We start from the raw sequence: 16,458 nt of genomic DNA on the forward strand, positions 1-16,458 counted from the left end.
AATGCAGTTGTGAAACTGCACCTGATTTCTAGATGTTTGGAGAAGCTTTTTGGTTCTCACTTCATTCATAATCATGATCTACCACCCTCACCACCCTTCCCTACACTTTCTCTCCACTAAAATACCACCACCACCACCAGCAACAAAATCAGTTTCATATATTTTTATAACCAGCCTTAAATTCTTTTTAAGACAAGGCAAAGTTATATGCTAACCAAGTCAGAATTCAGGTGGCCATTTGTCCCAGTTTGTCTACGACAATCCCAGTTTCAGCCTATTGCCCTGCATAATTTCTGAAAAAGCTCCTTCTTTTACTCTAAAAAAGGCGTTCCCAGTTTTAGAAGATCAATTATATGCTCACCTTACTTAAAAATACACCTGGATTTTCTAGTAAAGTGCTTTCCAGGTGACTGCTGTTGCACACCTCATTGGACTTCATTTGCACAACTCTGCAAAATAGGAAGGGAAATCTTTTATTTCTGTTAATTAAATGAAGTTTGGGGTTTCAAGCTGTAGGTGGTGACTGTTTGACGTCACATACTCAGGGATAGAATCAGAGCCAGAACCCAGGATTCCTGACTTCAAGTCCAATGTTTTTCAGTTGTCAATCACTTCGTGCAAATATCTGAGTAAAGACAAACTTTACTCTCTTGGTTGGTAATTTGCTTGCACTTGGGCCTAGAATAATTTAGACAGGTTCATCCTTGCCCAGACACTGTCCTTTCACATTTAAAGCAAGCAGAGATGAAAGAATTACTTAAACATAAAGAGCCTATTAGTGAATCCGAGGGACCCTGGGGCCAGATGACATACATTGTTTACTTTACGGGGTGCAATTATGTCAGGGTATTGTAATCTTATATCTAACCAAATTAGTATGTTTCAGTTAACAACAACAGAAAAAGAGAAAAGGAAAAAAAAATCAATAATGAATGTCTACTGTTACAAAGAACATAAGGGTTCTGTCCCAGTCTTATAAATATATTTTCCCTGTGGTTATGTGGTACTCCTTTTTTTTTTTTTTAACCTAAAATTCTACCTTCCTTGGATAACTGGCAAGGAGACAAAGACAGGCACAGTGTTTGGCAAGGTCTCCAGGGTATTCCAGAGGGGCTGAATGCGGCGCCACGCCAATAAATAAATAAATATATACTCTCCTAACCTCCGATGACATGACCCGCCCCAAAAGAAGGCCACAAGACCCTTGGGCGTCGCTCTCTCTGCAACGACAGAAAAGGGTCCACTGAGCCTGGGGAAGGATGACTCCAAGCTGCTGGCCAGTTTAGCTAGACTGCAGCAGAGGGGTGGACGCCTTTGGTCCAGCTGTGTGCACCGCCGCAGCCCAGAGAGGTGGCCGACCTCCCCTGCGCAGGAGGCTCCAAGAGCTGAAGGTAAGAGGGCAGCGGAGGACAAGCGCGGTCCCCAGCAAGGGGAGGAGGGCCGCGCGCGCATGCGCCCCGCCGCCGCCGCTGCCGGCCGGAAGAGCCGGGCAGCGGAGCCGCTACTCCCCGCGCTAGTCGCCGCGGCGCTGGGGAGAGCGCTGGCCGCGCGATGCGGCCCGTGGATAGTGCCGGGGCGGCGGAGGTGCCAGAGCCCGGGCTACCGCTGATGGACGACGCGCCGCAGGGCGCCAGTGAGGAGCCGGCGGCGGCGGAGGCAGCGGGGACGCCCGGCCCCTGCAGGTGCTGGGTGTGCGGCAACTCGCCGTGCGGCTCGGGTGCGTCGCAGGGTGAGTGTGGGGTGCAGACTCGGCGCGGGTTTCGCCTCTGGGGTTGGGTGGAGGGGGTGCGGGTGCCAATGGGCTAGGGTCCCCGCAACTCTGGGCCGGGGGCGCAGCGAGGACCGCGCCCCCATCCCTACCTTGCCCAGAGCTCGGGGAAAACCCTCGAGCCCTCACCTGGGGGTCTGCAAAGCAGAAGCCCTTTTCGTCCCCGCGGGCGCGAAGACCAGGAAAGTTTCTGATTGTGTTTGGAACCCTTTTGGGATTCTGAAACTGTTCCTGTAATTAAAGTGTTGCGGGCACTACCGCGGAGTCAGATTGCAGTTCCGTGCGCCCTGCTGGAGGTTGGGGGGTCAGTCAGAGAGGCCATCCCTTAGGCTGGTGAGGTTGGGGGGGTCAGTAAGAGAGGCCATCCCTCAGGCGAGTGAGGCTGGGGGGTCAGTAAGAGAGGCCATCCCGCAGACAGGTGAGGTTGGGGGTGGAGAGCTAACCGTGAACACTGATCACAGTGGGAAGCCGTGTTCCCTGAAGAGGAAGTTGAAAAGCATAGAGTCTAGAAAATGTTTGCCTCAGAGTCTTAGAATCTTGGGAAGGTAGAGTTGAGTGGGACCACAGGTTCTTAAGCTTTTGGGGTTAGGAGGACTTTTTTGTTGTTGTAAATTTTTACAATATCTTTATTCATAACAACTCACTGAACTAAACCAAATGTCCATTGTTAATATAATGAATATTTTGTAATATATTCTTTTTTTTCTGTTTTTAAAAATTTGAACCACTGTATTGTATACCTAAAATATAGGAGGACTTTCTTGGCTACTAATCCTAAACAAGGCAGAGGCACAATCTTATATACATTGTTAAGAGGTTCACAGACCTGTGTCCAAAGCCAGAGACCCTTTGTAAAAACACTTTGATCTTGTTCAACCTCTTCTTTCCACAAATGAGGGAAGTGAAGCCCAGGAAGGTGAGGGCTTGGCGGTGGGGGTTGCTTTGTTTTTCCCTAGATGTGGCATGTGTGGGTGAGACATAGCACAAGTCCCTGTAGCACCAAAGTTAAGGATCCCAGCATGCCAGAGTCCCAGGCTAGGCCTTTTCTACTGACCACAGTGCTACTTTAAGCACATTCCTCCTTAACTCCACCACCCTACCTAGGTCATTTTCCTGGAAACAGAGGAAATAGGTAGATCTCCCTTGAAGACAAAGTTACACAGCCTGCACCATCTCATCCTCTGGGTGGCCTCCTCCAAGTGTGACCCTGATTTCTATGCCTCTTATCCCCACCCCATTCCCCCTTCTCCCTATTAGGAACTTTCCCCTAATTTAGAGAGACGAAACCCAGATGATTCTTGCTCCATTTTTGTCCTAAATGCTAACAATGGTCAGACTTCTTTTTTTTTTTTAATTAAAAAAAATTTTTTTTTAAATAATTTTAGAGAGAGCACGCAGGGAAGAGAGGGGAGAGAGGCAGAGGGAGAAGGAGAGAAGGGAAGAAGCCCAAGCAGGCCCCATGCTCAGTGCAGAGCCACACACGGGGCTCGATCCCACGACCCTGGGATCATGACCTGAGCCGAAATCAAGAGCTGGATGCTCAACCGACTGAGCCACCCAGGCGCCCCAAAATGATCAGACTTCTGATTATTTATGCATGGGCTGGTGCCTCCAGAGAAGGGGCTACTCCAAGCTGTGTAGACCAGATGTGTAGCTTGTAAAGAGGTGAATTTCTCACCTTATCAGTTATTATGGTTGAATGTCATTTTGGTGGAATGCTGAGTCAGTCCTTGTAAACTCTTAAATGTTTCTGCTGTTTGTAAACCAAAGAGGAATACTGTACCCTCAGGCAGCACATGGCAAAATGATAAACATTATAAGCGACTGCACCTAAGAATCTTGTGGTGTCTTTTAACTTCAAAGAAAATTGCTAACAGTGAGACTTAGTAATAGTTATTGTAAGGTGACCAGATAATATTCTGAAAACAGGACTGCCATAGAAACACTTTAAACCACTGTACTGTTTGTTGTCATTGAACTTTGTGACAGTATCACTTTAACTGCTTGATCCAACTGGTTATCTCAAGAAAGCTCATTTTCAAGTTCAGGTTGAAACTGTTACCCATTTTTCTACATTCTTGGATAACCTTCACAGACAGCATACAGCTATCCTAAGATGTCTATTTATTTTTTTGAGGGACAGTGTGGATCTTAGCCTGAAGCAAGAAACTGTCTTAGATGTGTGCCTCACACGCCCCTGGAGGGAGTTCTCTAGCGTAGCAGTGGTTCTCTAGCTGGCAGGGCTTTTACAGTCGCAGAGATCCTGTAGCAGTGGGTCTGGGGTGGGGCTCGGGAACTGAAGTTTAAAAAATTACTCAGTTGATTCTGATTCCCAGCCAGGGTTGTGAATCACCACTTTAAAGGATAGAGAAACTGAGCAACTTTTCAGTTTTCTTCTAACTCAAGAAATTACACCGTGGCCACTTAATTTGAATTATTTAGCTATGCTTGTAGTGGAATATGATCATAGAAGCACAGTACATAAGCAAATGCATCTTTGGATGATGCTACTCTCTTGTTCATCTCCCTTGGCAGAATGGAAATTATTATTCAGTAAGAGAGGTCTGCATGAGTAGAGCCAAGCCTCACCCTCATAAGAAATAATCAAGTTCAGCCAGGCCTTGTAACAACTGCCCTGTTGCAGTCAGCAATCATGGGTCATAGGGTGTTTATAGGCAAGAAAATATGTGAGTGTTTTAAGAGACAAGATAATCAGAACCAGGGGTATAAAATTGAGTTTTAAAAGAGTTAAAATTAAATAAATAAATAAATAAATAAATAAAACAGTTAAAATATCATGTTAAGTTAACATTTTTTGGAGAAAAATTTAAAAGTTTAGGTTGGGGAAGATCCTTGAAATACAGACCAGGGAGATGTTTTCTGTCCTTGATCTTCCTGTTCTGTTCTGTGTGAGGGTGTTGGTTCTATGCATGGGTTGGGTTTCTTTTAAGAAAAACTATTTTATTTGGACCTGAACCCTGAAATTTCAGAAGCTGAACACTGAGGCTGACCACAGCCAAGACATGTATTTTGTGGTGCTTAACTTGGAAGTCTTCTAAAGTTTCCTTCTCATGGGCTGAGTAAGTATGTGCAGTTTGTTTCTGTGGTATCTGAGTCACATAGGTGTTGAACAGAATGTGGAGGATTCTGGTACTTACAATACGTAATCTGTGACACGATGACTGGTAGCTCCAAATGATTCTCTTCGACTGTGCACCTGGAACAGGAAGAGGTAAAGGCCTCTGATCACAATGGTATCTCTTACTACAAAGGTCAGGCTTTGTACAGTGCCCCTGGAAAGATTGTGCACCATCATACTTTGGTCCTGAGTCACAAAGTGTCTGTCACTTGTGGGCAAAGGTATCCAGCTAACATGAGGATATTGAAGTGTATTACTGGGTGTCTGCATTTATCAGAGAAGGACATTTTTTAAAAACATTATTATGCAAAACTGTTCTCTAGCCAAGTAACACATTATAAATTCCTAGATTGGAATGATAATCCTAGTTTTACTAGAAATTGCAAGTACCCACACACCTTTCCATTTTGCTATGTTCTTAACTGATGAGGGCCAGTAGCATTTCCTTCATAGTCTCTTCTTGTTTTGTATTAGTTTCAATAAAGAAAAAAATACTAATACGTTCCTCAGTGTGTCACCTGTCTTTTAGGGAGTTCTCTGCTTACCCTGTCCCATTTTGCTCCCCTCTGAATGATGGGTTTGGGGTGAGTATGAGATTGAAAACAGATTTTAGTCCTGTGTTTGGTAACTAAGACAGAAGTGGCTAAACAAAAGTTGAATGTTCATAGTCACTAATGGATTGAATACTTGATGCCCTAGGGAAAGCAGAAGTTTCTTGGTTCAGATCAAGCCAAGAAGTTGGTATTAAATGGCAGTTGTAATTTTTTAAAAATTTTATTTTAAAGCACTTTGAGGTCAGAGGGGTAGACCTACCCTCTGTCCTCAAAGAGTTTATGCTCTAAATGGAAGATAAGTTGTAAAACCATGAAAAGTAAAAGATTTGATTAATGGTTCAAAATAACAAAACAACTTTCCCAGATTAGGCTGTTACCAGTGGTGTTAGACTGTGCATCTTTCTATGGAGTTCTCTCATATACTTTCATTTAGCAAATATTTAATCGGGGTCTTCCATGTGGCAGGCACAAACAAGACAGCTGAGGTCCCAGCCTGGAAGGGTTCACAGGCTACTGGGAGAAGTAAGAAAATCAACAAGTAGCCATAGGACACAGCTGTAAACTGTTGTCTAGAAAAAAACACTTTCTTCATAAAGCCAGGTTCACCAGTGAGATGATATAAAATATCACTTGGAAGCATTTTTCTCTAGCCATCTTGACAAGCGTTTCTTAAAGATTTCTCTCACTGTCTTGGCAAGCTTTTTTACTTCTTTTTGACTTATAAGTGAGTAATGATTCTTCAGTGAGCCAAAGGAAATCCATTTTATAGGGTAAAACTGCATTTAAAAATTATGGGTTTAAATTGTTGCCTACATCAGTGATTCCTCATTCTTGGTGGGGAAAATGGTTCAGGTCCAGAGAATGGATATGCTTAGGAGACAATATTTGTAGCCTGTTAGCCATTAACACTGTTCCATTTTTCTCAATTCCTAAGTGAAAATATTAAAACATACACTTGGAAGCAAGGACTAACCAGAACTTAATCTTTTTCAGAAGCCAAGAAGAAAGCACGCTGTCCTGGACTTGGCTTGTTTTATACATTATTATCTGCCTTCCTTTTCTCAGTGGGCTCTTTATTTGTTAAAAAAGTGCAAGACGTCCATGCTGTAGAAATTAGTGCATTCCGATGTGTGTTCCAAATGCTAGTCGTTATCCCTTGCTTAATATACAGAAAGTAAGTATTTCTTACCTGCGAAGTGGAAGGTATTAACAAATGTATGTAAATCTTTTGACCTGCTTAAATTATTTATTCTACAGTGTCTGCTTTATCCCTCCCATAGATTTACCAGTTACTACATTGTTTGGCTCTGATTAATAAAAAGTCATAAGGATTCACCTACAAAAGATGCTCTCATAAGCACAAACCACATACCCAAGAAGGGGGTTGGGGGGGTAGATTCAGTTATTCTCCACTCCTCATTTTGAGAACAAAGCTTTCCTTGTACAATTCCTCCATCTTGTACCACCCTCCCTTCTTTCCCTCTGCATAACTAGTATTTAGAAGAAAAAAGTAAATGAGAGGAAGTGGTGGTGTCTCCTAATATCAAGTTTCTTTCAGTAGAAGGGACTGCTCTTTACCAGGGCAGACAGAAGATTAAAGTAATAATATCAGGGTCTTGCCCCTAGGGTGATGTGGGAAAGGGAAAAGGTAGTCTTGAACAAGACCTTTTAAAATACTTTCATGTTTATAGTGTCCTCATCTATGAACTGGAGGGAATGATAATCTTTGTCCTCTACCCTGCACCTTGGTGGCAAGGGCCAAATAAAATTAATTATAGATCAGAGCACTTGTGTAGAATCTAACAGTATATGAAAACTGTCTTTTTTCCCCATCCTTACTGTTCCCTCCCTACCCAATGCCTCTTCCCCTTCCATATAGAACACCCTCCCCACCCTTTCCCAGATTAAAATTATGCCTTCTACACATCCCTGTGTACATAGAACCCTTGGAGGATAGGCCACTTTGGTTCCTGGTGGCTGTCTGGCTCTTTCTCTCTTTGGGCAAAAATGCTTAAACCCTAAACTAAAAGTTTCAGTCACTTGCCCCCAAATTCTCCTTGTATCTATAACATAGTACAGATTCATTTAGAATAGTTTCACCCCGTATCCTGAAGATCTGGTGAAAAATGGTGAAAAGCTACTAAGATTAATATTGTCAGAAATTCCTGTATAAGTGTGGGCAAGTCACAGTATTTTAGGAAATGATGGTTAAGAGTTTAGAAATTTTCAAGGGTGGTAACTGGTGCTAACACAATTATCTTCCCCATTTTGCAACAGAACAATTGGCAGGGGAAGGCACTAGAAGAATTTTTGAAATCCTTAGCACCAATCTGTTTTGACCTATTTTATGTTTCATTATCATGGAAGACTCTTAGCTTCTCAAAGTATGAGTCGAAGGTGACCACAGTTTCATTTCTAAATGAAATGTGGGTCCTCATGTCAGGCTTATAGGCTACCCTAAAGATGTTCAGTGCTGGCACAGGTCAGCAAGCTGCGCCTAGCCTGAAATGTACCCAGCATTCTGCTTGGTAAGTATTAATTAAAAAAAAAAAATTGAGTATCAGTTGTTATACTTATCCAAATGCTTCTTTTTCAGTGTATCTTAACTCTTCTCGCAGAGAATAATGAAAAGTAGTCTGACATCCAGTGGCTAAATTACACTTTAGCATTGCCTCAGCTTTTATAGAAAAACTCGTAAGATTGGCAATGCATACTAGCCACGACCAAGTTTTCTTGTATAGGGCAGCTTAATCTTGAAATTGTATTTATCATAAAAATCATACATTGTCATTGTAGAAAATTTGGGGAAAATAAGGAAAAATCACCTAGGAGACCACCTATTAAGGTTTAACCACGATGAACATTTCCTTTTGTCTTTTTTGTAAGCATGTGTGGACATGGGAAAAGTTATATTTGTTGAATTGTAATTATACTATTTATGGAGTTCTCTTTTATTAATTTTGCTTATACTGTGAACACTTACATGCTTTAGCTATACGTAGAAACCATTTTTTTGAAGGTGTATAACATTCAGTTGTGGGCCTTAAAATTCACTTACTATTTCCTTATTTTTTGCCAGTTAGGACTGTAAAAATAACATCTAATTAAGAACTGCAATTTAAAAAATACCACCTTGGTTTAATGTGCGCTCTTTCATTTGAATTTACAGAACCGGGTTCATAGGCCCCAAAGGTCAACGCATTTTCCTCCTCCTCAGAGGAGTCCTGGGCTCCACCGCCATGATCCTTTTGTACTACGCTTTCCAGGCGACGTCCCTGGCCGACGCCACCGTCATCACGTTTAGTTCTCCAGTGTTCACGTCCATATTTGCTTGGATATTTCTCAAGGAGAAGTACAGCCCCTGGGATGCCCTCTTCACCGCCTTCACCATCACCGGCGTGATCCTCATCGTGAGGCCCCCGTTTCTGTTCGGAGCCAGCGCTGCGGGCACGGACGAGAGCTACTCTGTTCACCTGAAGGGCACGTTCGCAGCAGTGGCGCACGCTGTCTTTGCCGCCGTGACTATGGTCATCATCAGAAAGATGGGGAAGTCCGTGGACTACTTTCTGAGCATTTGGTATTATGTCGTACTCGGCCTCCTAGAGAGCGTCATTGTCCTCTTCATCATAGGGGAGTGGAGTCTGCCATACTGCGGGTTGGACAGGCTGTTTCTCATCCTCATCGGCCTGTTTGGTTTGGGGGGTCAGGTGTTTCTCACGAAAGCCCTCCAAATAGAAAAAGCAGGCCCAGTGGCAATAATGAAGACGATGGATGTGGTCTTTGCTTTCATCTTCCAGATTATTTTCTTTAACGATATGCCCACGTGGTGGACGGTGGGCGGGGCCCTGTGCGTTGTAGCCAGTAGTACCGGCGCGGCCATTCGGAAATGGTGCCAGAGCTCCAAATGAGGCTGTGGCAGAAGTGCGTTCTTGGTTTCTCTGGGTACCATCCCTCAGTGCGGACACACCGCGCACGCACACGCCTGGAAAGCCTGCATTTCCTTCACTGATTGTATTTAATAAATTTCGTAATTAAAGTACCATTTTTGAATATGCTATGTCTTTAATTAGCTAAGAGTTAGCCAGTGTGGTCTAGCAATTACTTTTTTCCTCAATTATGTTTTGGTTTTGGTTTGGTTTCTTACTTGCTGTTGTTGGGGTGGTGATGGTAGGAGATCAGGTCTTTAGTTGAAGAAAAACTGCAAAATGTTTTATGACTCTGGTATAAATGTGATTTTTTAAAGTGTATTTTTGGTACTGAGGGGATATAGGTGGGGAGGAAACTTTAGATGTTCTTTTAGCAGTGTAAAAGCTAAGAAACTTATTGATAATAATGCTGCTATGATTAGATTAGGTCGGTAATTCATTTGAAACCTAATTCCGTTTAGGAGGCCAAAGCTGAAACTTGGAAAAGGTGCCTACTTAATGGTGTTAATAATACAAATGAATTAGCCTTATTTTCAAGGCTTTTATACATGGTTATTATTCTTTTAACACACATGAGTGCCTTTTCATTTTGATGCCAGAATTTTTATATGTAAAGTTTAAAAAGTTTTTAATCACCAGGTTTGGCTAGAAGTTTTCTGTTTTGGTGGCATTCACAACTGTAGCTATCATTCTGTAATTTTAATTGTCCTCTGGTTTTGGTTTTTTTTGTGTGTGTGTGAAACTGCACTACGTTTTTCTTAACTTTCTGAGATTTCAGGTCTTTAAGCCGCAAGAGAGAAATCTTGGCAAAACCAGTGTGCACATTTCCACCCTGAAGTATTTCCCCCTCACTAGAAATGTGATTTTCTATAAATTCTTTTTGAATTTATAGTGTGATGCCAAATACAATTTTCTCAGGATTTTATTAGGTTGAACCATATGAAATTGCCAAGATTTTACCTTTTTAACTTACAAAAACCAGAGTTCATTATGGTTCATCCTAATAGATACCTCCCTTACCCTCTCTACACCAAATATTTAGAGGACTTTGGCATATATTTTTTTAAAACAACTTTTTAAAATGCAGTAATCTTATTAAACTTATTTTTATAGTCTTTTCCCCTTATGGAATTATATGTAATAATGCTTCATGTTATATGTTAAATGTAAAGACCTGTGAATCCATGGTTGATTGACTTCTGTAGTGTCTTGAATAATAGAGTGTCTTGAATAATAAAAAAAAAAATCACTGTTAAATTTTAGTATATCAGTATGGTATTAAATATCAATGCTGCCCCATGATACTAACATCATGAATTCAAACATTTTATATCTGGAACTTCATCAGCCAATACTCTGCAGTTAAAGAGAGAATGTAATATTTAGGAAAGCTTGGAAGGTTAATCGGAAAGTAGAGAGTACATGGGAATGATTATCATAATGAATGCTTTATTGGTGAGGCTATAATGGTCTCCAACTCTTACTGTCCAACCTAGCATCTGTTACTATCTTAAGCCTGCATATCTGAAAGATTATAGGCTCTTTCTCTCCCCTTCATCACAATTCTTCCAAAGAAAGAAAGAACTTGGCTTCTGAGGTTTATGCCTTGGTGAGAAAGGATCTTTTCCAATAGTTCCAAGAGGGAATTTTTGGCTTGCTGATCTTCCTAAATACTTTCCACCTGACAAGTCTTAAATGAAGTCTACTTTGGGGAATCATACTATCATTATAACTTTAGCCTCATCCACAGTGTTGGAATTTAGAGTTGCAGGAGCATTATCTTGCAAATAGATAGTTACAGAATCAGCATTTTAGAGCTCAAAGGTTAGAAATCCTCTTGTAGGAGGAGCCATGCTGCACAGATAGGAATACTGGGGAGGAGGATCTGCCCGAGATGGGTTCCCATGGCCTTCTCCCTTATTTCCATGATAAAGTATAGAAAGTAAACCACTGCTTGAGTTACCTAAGGTAAATTAACTCAGGGAACCCTCTCTTGGTTCTTTACCTTGCACAATAAAACAACTTATGGGACTTTGAGAGTTAAATCCCTTTCAGCCTGTACACTAGAGATGTGTTTTATTTCAGAAGTGTGGTTTAAGTACTTGAATGTCACAATATATGGCCAAGGTTGGAGAAAATGTTTCTTCTCTCAACTTTTACAGGGTGTCATTCTTAAACACTTTTATAATGTCTGAGGTATATACAAGGATATGTATGTATTGTAACAATTATAGGTGTGTGTATTTTGCAAAGACTGTAGTTTCTATATCCTGAAAATATTTTCATAAATTGTTTTTATTTTATAAGTACTAATAAAGTTAATATGAAAGAAGGCTATATTTTGGTTTTTATGGTTATAGCAAATGTGCTCGCTAATCTAACATTTCCTTTTTCATCCATGTGCTTCAAAATTCATTTTATAAAGGATATTGACCCTGGTCATTCAGCTGTGATATAATCACAAGTTTCAAACTGTTTGTTTGTCCCTCTGATACAGTCACATCAAATCTAGTATCTCTAAAATAAAGGTCCTAATCTTCTGTTCCAGGGAGGCCTTCATTGTTCTAGACCCAGAGCTTGGAGCAGCTTCAAATTCCATACTTTTTGTTCCCATAGCTAATCTGTTACCAAGTCCTGGAGTGTCTGTCTTATTGTCTTGTGGATTCACTCTTTTGTCACCATTTCCACTGCTACCATTTTAGTCCAACATCAATAATCTCAAGCTGAATTACAACAGTATCCTAATGAGTTACCCACTTCTTGACTCTCTTCCACCCAGATCCTTATCTCACTGCCAGACTGTGACCTTCCTAAAGCCCTGCTTTCATTGCTACTTTGGTTCTCATAAAACCACAATGATGCTGGATTGCATACCACATCTCATTCAAATTATTTAGCCCTATTCCCACTTTTCCAACCTGATTCTGCATGTCCCAATGTGAGTTGATACTCTGATCCATATCCCCATCAACTCCCACATTTGCCAAGGGATTCCTTCCTGTGTCTCCCTGCTTCCTTTGCCTTCTCTTCTTTGTCCTCTAAACCCTCTTAGCCTCCAACAGTTCAGCTTGAGCTTTTGTTTCTTCCACTGCCTCCAGCTTCTCCCGCCCACACTAGCCCACTTTGAAAGAGTGGATAAAGCACTGGAATAGGAGTGTGGCCATATCATTTTCTAGCTGAGCCAGGCATGTAACGTACTCAGCCTGTTTGCCTCATTTGCTAAATAGAATATCATTACTTGTCCAGCCCATGTTACAAAGCAGTGCAGTTGGAGGACTTGGAAACCATAAAGGGGAGTAAAAACACTTAAGTATCAAACTGTTCTTAATACCATAGAGTTGAATATTGTCTCCCCTTCTCTTCAAAATGATGCCCAGCTCAGGGTCCTTACTTCTGAGCAGTTTAACTAGGAACTGTAGGAACAGTCTAATGGATTTCAAACCTCATTTGACTCCCTCCTGCCAGCATATAATCCTACTGTTGGACAGTTCTCAATTGCCTGGCTGACCTGCCCACGTAGGTGGCCAAGGGTCACCAGTCTTTATCTTACGCATAGTGTTGCTACCTTTCCAGTTCTGGCTTTAGTTCTGATCCTCTGCGAGAATTACACTTGGCTCTGGCTGGGGAATGAGCCTGATTTTCTATGTGTTTCCCATGCACTACTCTATATTTAGCATGGCTCTTTTAGCCCCTTATCTATTCACTCAGCACAATTAGTCTCTTGACAGTAATCTAGTGGTAAGAGAGCCAGATGTCTTTATGTAACATGTTGACTTCTAATGTAGGTGTATGGAGCCATGTTCAGTACTGGGCATTAGAATTTGATTCTTAGGGTGTAGGTTGGGCACATGAAGCCTGGACACTACCCCAAGCACGCCATCATATAGTCCCTTTGGTGTCTTATATGAAGTCTAATACAGCTATTATATTCACTTGGAATTCTGTAAGATGCCCTCATAGGAACTTTGTGATCCACAAAGACCCATCCAAGTTTTAGCCTATTGGAATGCTAGGTTTGGAGCTGGACTTGGAAAACCAATTCATAGAGAGCCCGTGAAACTTGGTGTTGCCTATATCATTTCCCAGAAATTGGGGTGGAGCTTTATAGAAAGGGGTAAGGTGGGGCGCCTGGGTGGCGCAGTCGGTTGAGCGTCCGACTTCAGCCAGGTCACGATCTCGCGGTCCGTGAGTTCGAGCCCCGCGTCGGGCTCTGGGCTGATGGCTCAGAGCCTGGAGCCTGTTTCCGATTCTGTGTCTCCCTCTCTCTCTGCTCCTCCCCCGTTCATGCTCTGTCTCTCTCTGTCCCAAAAATAAATAAACGTTGAAAAAAAAAAAAAAAAAAAAAAAAAGAAAGGGGTAAGGAGAAGACATGTCTATTGTCAAGGCAGGGCAGGAAATGTTGCATCATAGAAGTCCAGTCCATAGAAAATGTGCCACTGGGTTGCACAAGGTACCATGCCAGCTATCATCTATCAAGCCAGATTTGCAACAATATAAAACAATGCTATTCTTCTCACTAGTTTTCTAAATATTTATTTTTCATAAGAATATTATTTATGTTAACATAATGGAATCATTTAAATAAATATTTCAATTTTTTTCAGTTTTGCTTTCAAATATGGTAAATATCTCTCATATATAACTCACATAACAGAAGCTCTTTGGAGTTCTCAATAATGTTTAGGAAAGTAAAGCAGTACAAGACCAAAAAGTTCCCAAGCTGCAGAATTAACATATAGAGTTATCAAACTTGAAACTTTAAAAAACAATGAGTAAGCCAACCACCAAATCTACCAACTTATTCATGAGGTTCTGATAGTTTGAAATGCAGCTAAATAACAGTTTGTAAATTAGAAGCATCTTTAATGTGATGTCCCATTTTAGAATTGTGAGTTAAACAACTTTAATCTATATAAGAGATCCAAATTATCTACCCGAGAGAGAGCAAAGAAAGGAACAATAAGCAATCCAATTGGCCTATGCTCATAGGATCATATCAAGTTGTCTCTGATACTTCCTATGTATGTGTTTTAGTTCCTTCATATGTGCATTTTTAAAAAGTCAGAAGACTTTGATACTTTGCAGGTAAGTAGGTACATTGGTACAACCTCTATGAAGGACAATTTGGCAGCATCTATCAATTTACAAATGAATATACTTTTTCACCCAGAAATTCTATTTCAGGAATTTATCTTATAGATATATTTGCTTATTGCAAAATAACATGTAAAAGTTTACTCATTGCAACATTACTTGTAATAGCAAGATAAGAAAGAAAGAGAGAAAGAAAGAAAGAAAAAGAAAGAGAAAGAAAGAAAGAAAGAAAGAAAGAAAGAAAGAAAGAAGAAACAAAGAAAGAAAGTCTGATGTTAAATAAATAATGGTATTGATAATGGGTTAAATAAATGCTGGTACTGAAAGGGAGGAAGAAATTTCCTCTGTCCAAGTTTCTTCTAGCTGGACTAATAATTAAGCTTACATAAGACAGATTAACAGAAGGAAAAAACCCACAAAGTTTTATTACATGTGCACAGAGGCCCAATAATGAAACAGACCTAAACAAATAACCAAGGCAGGAATTTTTTATACTTTTTAGAAATAGAGACAATAAATCTATGAGGAATTGACAGGACAAAGAAAACTTTGGGAGCTTCAGTTAGTAAGGAATTCTAAACAGTATTTGGGCTGGGTTAGTAAATTAGTAAAAAGTAACAAGTCTTTTTGGCTCTAAATTTCCTATCTCTGGTGATAAATATACCTCTACTTCTTGGTACTAGGAGGGTACCTTTCATATGGGATATTTAGTTCCTGCTTTCAGGGGGACAGAAGAGGGTTTGAATGTCCTTCTTGCCAGGCCATCTCTTAAGTAACTATTACTGAAAAAACTCAATATGCCGAAGTGGTATATTTGGGGTGGCCTGCCCTTGGGCCTTATAATACATACATAAAATAAAATATAATACAATAAAACTAAACTAAGGAAGAGCAAGGGAGCTTTCCGCACATGAATGTGGAATAATCTTCAAGATTATTAAATTTTTTTAATGTTTGTTTATTTTTGAGAGAGACAGAGTATGAGCAGGGGAGGAGCAGAGAGAGAGGGAGACACAGAATCGGAAGCAGGCTCCAGGCTCCGAGCTGTCATCACAGAGTCCAATGCGGGGCTCGAACTTACAGAGTGTGAGATCATGACCTGAGCCAAAGTCGGCTGCTTAACCGACTGAGCCACCCAGGTGCCCCATAATCTTTAAGATTATTAAGTGAAAAAGCAAGATTCAGATAGCAGTACAGCATAGTAGGTATTAATTTATATACAAAGAAGGTAAACAGAATATTCCAAGAGGATACACAAGGAACTGATGACATTGGTTGCCTGGAGGGAGAAGAATTTGATAGCTGAAAGACAGGGTAGGAAGGAGATTTTTCACTAAATTCCCTTTTATACCTTTTAAATTTTGAACGTTGTAACCTTGTCAAAAAAATAAATAAATAAATAAATAAAAAATAAACTGATGGAACAAAACCAAGAAGAAGACTTGACAGAGAGGAAGGGAGAAAAGGAAGAGAGGGGTAAAAGAGAGATATACATATATACATACATAGAGAAATGTTTACTGCCATCACCCTGGCTCACCATCACTGACCTCATCCAGCCCACAAATTGGACTTAAATGCCCACATGCTCCATGACTGAAGAAAATACAAAAGGAAAACCTGAATTTCAGCTTTTTAATAGAAATATATTCTCCAAGATCCCAGAAGCATTGCCCAGCCCTGAGTCAAACATTTGCCTTTCCACAGCACCAAAACCATTTTTACTTGGAAAGGAAAATAACATTGACTGAATGTGTCCCATCCAGGCCAGGAGCTTCTTGATCATTGTCTCATTCAGTCCTTGCCAAACATGGGAGATGAATTGAATAGGAAACTGAAGTTTGCAGAGGTTGAATAGGGTCACCTACCTAATAAATTCTAGTACCCTCACTAGTAAATGATGAAGCTGGCTCCTACCCTACATCTGCCTGACCACTAAGACTCTACTTTTCAATACCCCATGTCACCTCCTTAGCT

The 16,458-nt window shown here is 40.8% G+C and overlaps 1 protein-coding gene across 3 annotated transcripts; it reads left to right on the forward strand.

Annotated features, from left to right (window-relative positions):
* Positions 1–1,451: 1,451 nt before the first annotated feature.
* SLC35G1 (solute carrier family 35 member G1) lies at positions 1,452–11,724 on the forward strand. Of its 3 annotated transcripts, none has more exons than XM_045438260.1 (3): positions 1,452–1,729; positions 6,455–6,635; positions 8,631–11,724. In XM_045438260.1, exons 1-3 carry the CDS (start codon positions 1,552–1,554, stop codon positions 9,367–9,369), a joined length of 1,098 nt encoding a protein of 365 aa, XP_045294216.1. In that variant the 5' UTR covers positions 1,452–1,551; the 3' UTR covers positions 9,370–11,724. The 3 variants fall into 3 exon arrangements, with proteins under 3 accessions (XP_045294216.1, XP_045294218.1, XP_045294217.1); XM_045438262.1 differs by having other exon boundaries at positions 1,453–1,729; positions 6,527–6,635; XM_045438261.1 differs by having other exon boundaries at positions 1,453–1,717.
* The last annotated feature ends 4,734 nt before the right edge of the window (positions 11,725–16,458 follow it).

The sequence above is a fragment of the Leopardus geoffroyi genome, chromosome D2 (genome assembly GCF_018350155.1).
Source record: "Leopardus geoffroyi isolate Oge1 chromosome D2, O.geoffroyi_Oge1_pat1.0, whole genome shotgun sequence".
Classification (NCBI taxonomy): Eukaryota; Metazoa; Chordata; class Mammalia; order Carnivora; family Felidae; genus Leopardus; species Leopardus geoffroyi.

What these genes read in the sequence shown, in the direction of transcription:
- SLC35G1 (XM_045438260.1), top strand. Translation starts at nt 1,552, where the DNA reads ATGCGGCCCGTGGATAGTGCCGGGGCGGCGGAGGTGCCAGAGCCCGGG. An exon ending in CGGCTCGGGTGCGTCGCAGG is followed by an intron (nt 1,730 to 6,454) that starts GTGAGTGTGGGG and finishes AATCTTTTTCAG; the next exon opens with AAGCCAAGAAGAAAGCACGC. An exon ending in CCTTGCTTAATATACAGAAA is followed by an intron (nt 6,636 to 8,630) that starts GTAAGTATTTCT and finishes TTGAATTTACAG; the next exon opens with AACCGGGTTCATAGGCCCCA.